Below are 11,465 nucleotides of genomic sequence, written 5' to 3'. Positions count from 1 at the left end.
GGAGGGGAGATGGTGACAATTCATGTGTACATGTTTACTCAAGGACTTAATGGATTTTTTTCATTCTATCTGTAAAAGGTTTATCTACCTTATAGTGGCTTTTATTGTGGAATAATCCAGTACAAGGATTATCATTGAGTATTGCACCATTTTGTTCCAATTATTCAAAAAAAAAAAATGCAAAAAAACAAACAAAACATTAAAAATACAAAAAAATTACAAAACAAAAAAAGGGGTAAAAAAACAAAGAACTGTGGCCATAGATAGCTGTAGAAGGACTAGTAATCCCTATGTTAACTTCATGGAGAAAGGGATAAAGTGTGGGAGGTGAGTTTGTTACAAGACTCATTTCAGAGGTGCCTATCTTTTCTTTTTTTGTTGCAAAAGCCACCTGTCGTTTACAAGCATTTCATTTGTCTAAAGTTCAAGGAAACAGGAATGTTGTAAAATAAAAACAAAAAAAGAGACAAATTTCATCTTCCATCAAATATGGACATGCAAATCTTGCAAAATGAAGATTTATGCTACTTTAAGAACTCTGGGATTGATCAGTGTTATGTCATATTTCAATTTTTAAGTTCTCTTTCAGTGTCGAAAGACTATCTCTGTATGTATTGAGTTGTGATTTTATGTTACCTGTAAGCGACATAGTTTGCTCACTAACTTGCACACTCAAAAGATGTGGATTTTGTCTCAGGAAGGCCAGGGTTCCAGATACCAACTCCATAATTTCTAGGTTTAGTGTTTGTGTGGAAAAAAAAGCAACTGAAAACAATTAAACTCCAGGCAAGCACTGAAGGTCATGAGTTTAACAGAATATAGAGAGTTCCATTATTTCTTTAAAGCAACAAAAAGTTTGTAGCAAGTTGTGTATTTACCAAATAAGACTGAGAATCAACTTTGAAAAAAGTGGAGTGCTTTACATGTGAAATCTAAGTAGAATTGCTTTACATTTAAACTGATCAATGGTTTGATTGTCAAAAAGACATGCAATTTGTATGTTATGACTTTAAAGTTTCCATCCTGTAGTCCAGGAGCATTGTGCAAGAAGTTTTCATTTGTTTGTTTTTAATCATCTCTCCTGTCTGTTAACATGTTCCTGTGACAGGTTTTTCAATAATTGAGAGATTTCTTAACATGTAACAGTAGGTTTTCAGAGGTAGGTTGAAGTGGAGGAATAAAGCTGGTTTTTAAAGGATCATGATCTATGCACAAGTGGGAGGGAAGAGTCCAAACCCAGCTGCTATACTGCGGGTGTTTGTCGACTCAGACTCTGGGGTTCAGGGTTTGACGTAGGGTTGTTCTTGTTTTGTCTGTTGCTCAGATTTCCTCCACTCTACTTCCCTCCTCCTCCTTATTGTCATCGCCATCTAATGTTTTTGCAATTCTACACTGCGTCGCCATGCTGTGTAATCCTTAACCAATGAGCGCTTATCCTTCTGCTAAAGCACTGTGGGTTGTACTGAAAAAAAGCCCATGACTTTTAAGGCTGTCAGTTTTTTAAAGGGGAGGAGGGTGGGTGAGGGGATGGGGGTACTTTGCCTTTCTCTTTACTTTGAAAAAAAAAAACATTAAGGAAAAATGTCTGTAACTGAAATACAAAGTTGTGGCTTTTAATGTTGTTCTTTTTTCTCCTCATAGAATGTGATTGTTAAGGACATGCACCGGAAAAAATGTTTCCATGAATTATGGAGCTTCTTTCGGACTATATTAATAAATTACAAATTTTCTTGGCTGTTATTAGGTGTCTTGTCCCTTTTTTAATGGTTTCCTAGATCCAGTAGAAAGGCAAAAGTAATATTTAACAGTTTGTTATAATTATATTATGTTGAAATGACAGTATATACAGTGAAAGCTACTGCTAATGCTTGCTCTTGAGGCAACCACTGTAATAGTTGGGGCTTCGTAAAGTACAGAGTGTGGTCTAGACCTACTCTATCTGTAAAGTGTCTCGAGATAACTCTTGTTATGATTTGATACTATAAATAAAATTGAATTGAATTGAATTGAAACGACATAAAATGTCATAGAATAGGATGCCATAACGTAATCAAATATTTCCTAGTATAGTATGTCGTGTCATAAAATAGTCGTAGAGTATGCCAAAAAAATTTCATTAAAAAATGTCAGTATAAAAATGTTGTAAAAAAGTTACAGTATAGTATAACATGAAAACATTTCATTTAAAAAAAGTCATAATATAGTATGCCATTAAAAAAGGACATAGTATAGTATGTCGTGAAAATGTTGTTTAAAAAAAGTCAGTATAGTATGTTGAAAAAAATTTAATTTAAAAAAAGTCAAAGTATAGTATGCTATAAAAACGTCATAAAAAGCCATAGTATACTATGTCGTAAAAAAAAAACAATTTAAAAAAAGTTCATAGTATAGTATGTCGTAATTTAAAAAAGTCATAGTATACTATGTCGTAAAAAATGTCATTTAAAAAAGTCAGAGTATAGTATGTAGTCAAAAAAATTTAAAGTCATAGTATATCTTCAAAATGTAAAAAAGTCATAGTATATAGTATGCTTTAAAAAAAGTGTATGTAGTAAAATTTTGTAAAAAAAAGTCATAGTATAGTATGTCGTAAAAAATGTAATTTAAAAAAGTCATAGTATAGGTATGTAGTAAAAAATGTAAAAAGTCATAGTATGTCGTAAAAAATGTCATTTAAAAAAGTCATAGCATGTAGTAACATAGTATGGTGTAAAAAGTCATAAAAAATGTCATGTCATTTAAAAAAACTGTGAAGTATGTCGTAAAAAAATGTCATAAAAAAGTAATAGTATAGTGTCTTAAGAATGTTGTAAAAAAAGTCATAGTACAGTATGTCGTAAAAAAGTCATTGTATAGTATGTAGTAAATCTTTTTTTTTAAATCATAGTATAGTATGTCATAAAGAAATGTTATTCACAAAGTCATAGTATAGTATGTTGTAAAAATGTATAGTAACTTCCAAAAACTGCGGTTTCATCATGGCTTCATCGCGGGGTTTGCAGCTTTTCGATGATGTTCACGTCGCGTAATTACGTCACTTCATAACATTCCCATGGCAACAGGGGAAAATGGCTGCTCTTGTGTGAAGTAAACGCAACATTTTTCAACTTTCTGCTAAGATATATGCGACTTTTTTGCAACGAAAATGCGGGGATTATGAAATCATATATCAGCATATTTTGCACGGAAATCTGCAATTTATGCGGCGAAAGTGCGGCGTATTTGGAAAATTGCGGCCCCCGCATAAATATGCGGACTTTGGCTGATTATGCATTGAATTATGCGATTGCATAATCACGTTTTTCTGGATGGACTGGTATGTCGTAAAAAATGTCATTTAAAGTCATAGTATAGTATGCGATAAAAGTCATAGTATAGTATGCTGAAAAAATGTCATTTAAAAGTCATAATATAGTTTGCTATAATAAAGGGCGTAAAAAAAGTCATAGTATAGTATGTCGTAAAAAAATATCATTTAAAAAAGTTATAGTATAGTATGCCAAAAAAATGTCATTTAAAAAAGTCATAGTATAGTAAACGTGCAAATCATTAAACAGGAATTCTTTATTATGGAAACAGTAGATTATTTTTTTAACAATGTTTTTATTAACTTTTCAGTGCAATTACAATTTAAAAGTGTAGCACTGTGGAGCAACATTTTTAAAAATGGTACCCATTTCGTTAGATTCTTGTGTACAAGCATGACGCTCATGCATGTGATTGACTGTCAGTGGCGGTAACTTCAAGAAATGTAGAAATGTGACAAATCTGGAGGTTTGCAAATGTTTTATGAGGAAGGAAATGCTTTCAACATGTTTGTTAGATCTCAAAGACACACACACAAAGGGGTTTTGGTGAGAAACAGTGAAATGTTCATAAACAATATTATAAACAGTGACATAACTTTGTTACCAAAATGCCACAGGGTACCTTTAATTAGCTGAATAGCCAAAAACAAACAGTGGCAGTAAACATTTCTGTTAAAATCTGTTAGAGAAATCAGAGTGCTAATTGGAATTCAGTGAGTTTCAGGCAGCGGAGTTGATGAGTTAGTCTAGTTCCCGATGCTGGTGACAAGGTCTAATATTTCATTTCTACGACTCACTCCTGGGGCTCAGGGCTCCAATGGGGCTTTCGTAATGGTTTTCAGTATAGGATTTCTTCACAGAGCAGTTTCTGTACTCTGAAGACTCAGTTTCCTCCAGATGACGGGGGGCCAGTTTTCGACTGACAGGCTGCAGCCCGGTCATCTCCTCGTAAATGGGTGCCTGAGGGTGTGACTTGACACTGCGGTGTGCTTTGCCCTGACAGTTGAAACAGAAGAAAAACAAATCAGTGAAGAGAACAAACAGAGTGAACGCATTCTCGATTTCCTGTTAAAATCAGTGTTATTTTCTGTTGAGGCAGCATTTTCATTGTGAAGTCCGAACCAAATCTAATCCTTACTATATCTTTACCAGCAATAAAAAAAAGCTTAAAATAAACACTGTAGTTCACTACTAACTTGGTGAAACTAAAAAAATAGAATTAGGGTTTCACTACCTTCCTAACTGAATTGTAAGAAAAGCATGCTGACAACTGATAGCAACAAGTTATGAAACCGTGTGGTTTTGTGGTGAGCTGCAGAGGAACTCTCTTGCACGCAGGTGCTGTTCGCATTAATCACTTATATTTTTTATTTTCTCCTTAACTCTTGTGTTGTGTCAGCCCACTCACTTTATAAATCACCACAAATCCAAGGATGAGGAGGAGAATGGCCACAGCTGAGGACAAAGCATATAGCAGAGTGGAGTAGTTGGAGCAGCCACACTGACCTCCTGTGAAGAAGCAGAAAGAGAAATGTTGAAGATAAGAGGGTCGACTTCACTGTTGCGGCAGGATGCAAACACACAGTGTCTCAACATCCTCTGAGGAATTGCACCGACACCACTCAGCTTCCTTGCTGCACTGCAATCCCGCCACTGACACTTGCATGTTCATTCATAAAACACTGTAAGATAAACACAACAAATGCTCAAGTATAATGTGTTCAGTGGAATTGCAAAGACCACTGACTCAAAGTTCCTTCCTAGTTGTAGGCTGCAGTTTGAATATATGAATATGGTTTCTGTACAATGTAAAGATCAACATCACCGAAACATTTTCATGAATAGGGAGACTGTTATTGAGCAGCAAACAGGAGTTCTGGTTGGTCTGATATTATCAGTAGATGAGTGATAGCAGTTTGGATTGTTCAATGAAAGTGAGAAATAAGCTCAACTGGCAATGACATTTGACATCTCAAACACAAAATTGGTAGAAATTGAATCATCTATTTTAAATAATCTGAGTCAACCTCCTTTAAAGGAGAAATCCGGCGCAAAATGAACCTAGAGGTTAATAACACATACCGAGTCAACTGTTCTCTGGGATATGTTTTCATGCTAATCAAATGTGACCAGTTTTAGCGCAAACCGATAATTAGCTTATAAAGCTAGTCGTCGGGGCAAGGGTAAAGTAAAAAGAAATCGCTATTTCTATACCACTAACAAGGCTGAAAATAGCACCACACTTCCATGGTAGCATAATGAGGGTCCCTACATGTAAACCGAAGCATTGAGAACTTTGTAAGTGTACAGACAGTTTATTAAAAAGATAGTTTATAAAGACAGTACCGTTCGCGTATACAGGCCGGCGCCATCTTGGGAAAACAGTCATGATCAGTCGAACGACAAACGCCATGCTTGAGCTATGTTACTGGTTACTGGTTACACAGCGTTCTCAATACTTGGGGATCATTTGTTGATAAAAAGAAATACACATCTAAACACTAAACATCCGTTAGTGATGCCTATCATTGTCTAGTGTCATCAGTTGTGCACACACCCACAGGCGTGCAAATGAACAAATAAGGGAACAATGATAGTGCTTATAAAAAGCCAGCATGAGTTTCTGAACATGTCAGTGTTCCACAAAACTTGAATCTACTCAGTTCAAATCGTTATTTAAGAAACAAACAATAACAACAACACTGAGATTGGCAAATATGAGTGGAATCTTTACTAAGGTTATAGCCATTGTTATTGATATAATTAGTAGCAGGTATGTTAGTAGAAGGCTGACATCCTTAGTAATCAGAGTTGGACTGATCAGACACTGATATACATTGGGGGAAAAAAACACCACAAAAAGGAAACAAATTGGTACAACAGAACAACAGTTAGTATTAAAAGAAGTTTTCATTGTGGCCGGGTTGGATCAGTGGGTAGAACAGGCGCACATATACTGAGAGGTTTATGCCTCGACGCAGAGGTCCAGGGTTCGAATCCAACCTGTGATGATTTCCTGCATGCCTTCCCCCTTTCTCACTTAGCTGTCCTGTCAAATTAAAGGCGGAAAAGCCCAAAAAAATAATCTTTAAAAAAAATTAGTTTTCACTTTCAAAACCCTGAAAACACAAAATGAAGTAAGTATAAGTAACCTGGCGATCAAGTCCCTCTGTGACGTGACCCACCTTGCACAGAAACAAAGAGTGCTTGTCTTCCTAGAGTGGTGCTGGTGTCGGGCCTGCCACTGAGGAGCAGCTGGCAGCTGTACAGGGCGCTGTCGTCCGGCTGCAGCTGCTGCAGGGTCAGGTTGTAGGTGATGCCCCTGGGACCGGGAGCCGAGGACAGGTGGACCCTCTCAACAGGGAACAGGGAGGAGGATGGAGGGCTGCCGCCGTGGTGACGCTTTGAGTGGTACAACACCTCCACACGTGCCCGGCCCCTCTGTCGCTTCAGACTCACCCCTTCCACGGCCAAGGCCTCCCCGTGTGGGGGGAGACAGGGGAGCACGGCTGAGCCCCCAGAACATGTCTCCACCAACCCAATGTCCACTGGCCCGAGGGCATCTCCACAGGGGAAAGGGAATAAAGCTTAGAGTATGACCTATGGTAAACCCCTTTTTCCTCTGAATAATCAAAATATTTTTGGGGGGTTAGCAGCCATAAGGTTATAAGAAGGAGTGCTCAGTAGATTATATAGATTATTTAAAGTAGCGGCATTATTGAGCACATGTACTAAATGTAACCAGATAGGACTAACTGAATGTAACCTTTTTAATCAATCAATATGTGTAGTCAACAGGCAGTAATCATAGATATACTTTTTTAGACAGGAACTTCAGTGTATCTGTAAATATAAATTCATATTATGTAAAATAATACCATAAAATCATCTACTCTTGAAAGCATATTGAGGGTGCTGTAGGAACATTTATATTTGGGGTACAGAGAAAGAACAGAGAACACAAAGAACAGTTTCCTCTTCTCTTGGCCAACTGGCAATCTGCTGAGAGGGTGAGAGGAGCTTCCGACTCCACCTAGTGTTGTGAGTAATATTTTTTAACATTTAGAAGTTTAATAAAACTCAGTATGATTTTAATTTTTACTTGTTTCTGCTGACGGTGGTAATGGTGGGTTTGTATTTTTAGATCTGGAAATGAGAGTAGGGGATTCATGGCCAGGCTATTCAATAACAATTGGCGGTTAAACACGAACGAAACCGACCAGAGTGAGTCATCATTGGCAAAATGCTGAATGTGTGTCAAAAAAAGAAAAACAACAGCTTAGATTTCAAGAGAGCTGTGTTGAGCATGTTTCAGGAACTGATCAGAGACCATGTTAGGCATTTTAGCAGTTTAGTTCTTTTTTGAAAAAAAGACTTCATGGTACCAGTTTTAATAAGGCATCATTTATATAGTGGTTATAAGACTTATTAATAACTGAAATGTCAGTAAAACATCATTAATAAGGGGAACTTTTGGGTTGCAGGTTGTGAAAAATCCCTTTTACTGGTGTATATCCTCCTCCAGCATAATATACTTTATATCTTTAGTTAGCTCTTTAAATGCCACCTACATTTTCAGTTCCACTGCTTTCCTGCTGGCTGCAAGGCACCTGGACCAAACCTCATTTAATAACAAGCAGTATTATTATTACCGCATTATTACCGCATCATACTGAGCGCAGGGCCCCCCCAAGGCTGTGTGCTCAGTCCCCTGCTCTTCACCCTGCTGACACACGACTGCACACCAACCTACAGCACAACATGGTGAAGTTTGTGGACGACACAACTCTGGTGGCTCTCATCACCAATAACGATGAGACCAAGGAAGGAAGGAGGTCGACCTTCTGGGAGGAGATATAGAAGCCTCAGTGCCCGCTCCACCAGACTAGCAAACAGCTTTATCCACCAGGCTGTCAGGAAACGGAACTCTCTCCCCTTTCTGCCCCCCCCCCCCTCCCCTCCAAAAAAACCAAAAAAAAACAAAAAACTCTTGACTCTGAAGTTGGTGCTGTTTCTTTTTGTGCATAGCATCTTTTTGCACAAAACCTCTGGACTCTGAAGTTGCTGCTGTTGCACCGTTGCATTTGTGCACATCTTTCTGCACTACCACACCACATCATATAAACTTTTTTGCTACTTATGATATTCTTGTGTTTTTGTTTATTGTTTTAGTGTTAGGAAAAATGTCCCTATTTGTTGAGCACTTTTTTTTTTTACTCTTGTGGTAGGAATGTCTTGTCTTAACTGTTGTGCATTTTTTTCGATTCCTCTGCATGTCTAGTATATGTGAAGAAATTGACAAATAAACCTGACTTGAAAAACTTGAAAGACTTGACTTGAAAACTATTATCATTTACAACACCTTATAAAGTATGCTTTATTAGACAGTGGTGCTTAGTGGGAGCACTGGTAGTGAGCAAACAACAGCACCAAACACACTTCAAATGTCAACCACCTACAGTATATTTAACCTTCTTGTTTTGTGTTAGTTTTGGAAAGTTGAAACTTCTGTGGGTGACAAACAGGTGAAAAGTGAATGGGATGAAAGAAAAAAAAGAAACACTCACCAGAATTAACAAGAAGGAAGAATTCAGTCTTCCCCTGTTTTCGGTCATCTTCACCTAAAGGGTTGTTCGCAACAAACTCACAGTAGTAGCGGTCTGTGTCGCTGGCACTCAGCTGAGAGATGGTCACGTTCAGAGAGTGGCTGCTCGGGTCTCCACTGACACTGATGCGGTTATCTGCACTGACGTCGTTCCCGGTGTGCATGAACAGCACTTCACTGGTTTTCAGCCAGTTGCGCTTCAGGTAGACACCGAAGGGCGAAGGGTTTCTTTGGTCAACTACACAGGGAAGAACCACAGATTCCCCCTCATTCCTCTCCAAGAACTGAATGTCACTGCACACTTGATAAAAACAAAAAAAAGATTTTTTTTAGAATAAACATTTTTTTGTCTGGTGAAAAAAGTGTGATTATATAGCCTACTTAAAGATGTGGCAGTTTCAAAGTAAAAGCAGCTAATTAACATGGTAAATAATATTAGATTAAACTATGCAAAAACACTATGCTTAAAAAAAAAAAAAAACTTAGGAGATGTGCATTCCGCCCAAAGAAAATCCTATTTGGTAATCTTCTGATCAAACTATTCCACATACATTATATGGACAAAATAATAGATATAATCCAACATGATACCACAACAAACTGCAGCTCCCAAAAATTACCAAAAGTAAATTAATCTGGCACAATCCATAGCGGTGCATTATAATGTTGTGAAGTAGACATTGACTCCCAATGACTTCCCTCGTTCTTATTCTTACGCTCCAGGAACCATTCAAACTGGAAAACAAGAAGCAAATGATCAATTTACCAAATCCAGTCTGTGTGATGAACAGAGTCCACAGACATGCCAGGTACTGGATCCCAGTCATCTTTAATACTGTCAGAAGACACTAAGTAAGTTCCTAAGGGAGGTCAGTGATGTAAACCATGACAGCACACATGCAATCACTCAGAACTGGATGACAAAAGTTTGGTTAACTGCAAATGAAACCAAGAGGAACTCCATGAAGCTCCACCTTCAAACCTCAAAATGAACACAAGAGGAAGCAAAAGCTAACCTTCTAAAGCAATATAGTAATACATAAAATATGTAACACTACAACACAACTGAAAGTTTATGATTATATTATAAAGTATTTTACAAGGATCAGCAGCATAGTAAGATCCAACATGTGCATGGAAATCCCTATAACAAGTTTTTTTGTTTTGACGTTTTTTTCGTCAAAATTTGCATTCATTGTGTCTCACACGCTTGAGAAAAACTTTCCACAGACAAAATAGTTTGTGCATTTCCCAGAGGAAATAATTCTGTCCGCCTGTTACAGGACAGGATGTGTCTGTTATTTAATAATTTGCATCAGTGTAAAGAATATCAACTGTGTCAAAAGGCCTGCACACTGAATGAGCTTATGCAAAAGACTTCAATCTGACTTCACTGTGAAAAATAGTGACTTGAGTGCCCAAAGACTTGACAGCAAAAACATTCAAGTCTCAAGTACAGCTTCAATATCTGATTATTGGGCCTAAGCATTGAAAAAAAAAAAGCCTTTTCACAGACAATATGGACAAGAGGAATGAATACATAACATTTTCAATGTACAAATAGACATATAAGCACACACGCAAACCTGCAAATCGTGGTCAATATTTCTCTCTAAACAGGCAGTTTGCTCTTTGGTTCTTGTATGTTGTACTAGTCCGGCAGCAGGAAACCACAATAAGGTTTATGTATGTATAGCAAAGTAGGTTTTAGTGGCGGTTTACTGAGTGCTGCTGTTTTAAGAAGGGTGTTGCCATTTGAGAGGCTGCAGCTTGAGGGTTTTCACTTTTATAGATGAGCTAACCTTTTAACAATGCCTGTGAATACATTCATGAAGCTTTGCTAGTATTGCTTGGTAGGCTTGCTTTGAAGCTAAATGTTTATGAGGTCTGTAGAGTCTCTGTCCTCACTGATGCTTCAAACCACAAATTCAGGCTGAGAAATGTATGGCCAATTCCAAGAAATGCAGCCCAAAGGAGGAAGACAGACACAAAATGAAGACATGACAAGGGCAATCTTAAGGTCCTCGAAGTTTCTATTTAATTACTTTTTACTTCAATACATGCATCTAATGGCTGCAGTGCAGTTACAGTATATAGGTAATCATATCAATTCAAAATGTATATAAAGCTACAGTGATTTATTGCAAAATGGCCAATATAAAATACACAATACTAAGTCAATATTAGGGAATACTACTATTCATAAAAATAAAAAAAACAATTTAATAAATAGTTAAAATAGTATTTTCTGGAACTTTTTTCACTATATCATATCTTTATTTTCAAAAGTCTATTTTTACTTCATGGTCACTTAGGAGTGAATGTTTAAGGAGTTACACCCAATATTCTCATTTCAATGGCTAAAATAGTGCCACAAGAAATAACTAAATAATAAAATATGCTTTAATAAAGTTATCTTTACTATCACTGCATTAATCAGGCTTCATACTCCATATTATTGGTATCCTCTCATATAACAGTATATACCTTAAACAATAAATGTATCAGACTGTGTCTAACACCACCGATTTTATTAGGATTTCTATCATGGG

The 11,465-nt window shown here is 37.1% G+C and overlaps 1 protein-coding gene across 1 annotated transcript; it reads right to left on the bottom strand.

Annotated features, from left to right (window-relative positions):
* Positions 1–3,596: 3,596 nt before the first annotated feature.
* Positions 3,597–9,913, bottom strand: LOC116042657. Its single transcript, XM_031288943.2, has 5 exons — positions 9,680–9,913; positions 8,876–9,214; positions 6,494–6,871; positions 4,717–4,817; positions 3,597–4,304 (listed from the first exon to the last, which is right to left on the bottom strand). The coding sequence occupies exons 1-5, from the start codon at positions 9,738–9,740 to the stop codon at positions 4,095–4,097; spliced, it is 1,089 nt and encodes a 362-aa protein (XP_031144803.1). The 5' UTR covers positions 9,741–9,913; the 3' UTR covers positions 3,597–4,094.
* Positions 9,914–11,465: the final 1,552 nt, after the last annotated feature.

This window comes from Sander lucioperca, chromosome 4 (assembly GCF_008315115.2).
Source record: "Sander lucioperca isolate FBNREF2018 chromosome 4, SLUC_FBN_1.2, whole genome shotgun sequence".
NCBI classification, from domain to species: domain Eukaryota; kingdom Metazoa; phylum Chordata; class Actinopteri; order Perciformes; family Percidae; genus Sander; species Sander lucioperca.
Note: the sequence above shows the minus strand (reverse complement) of the source record. Positions and strands in the feature narration are given on the sequence as shown.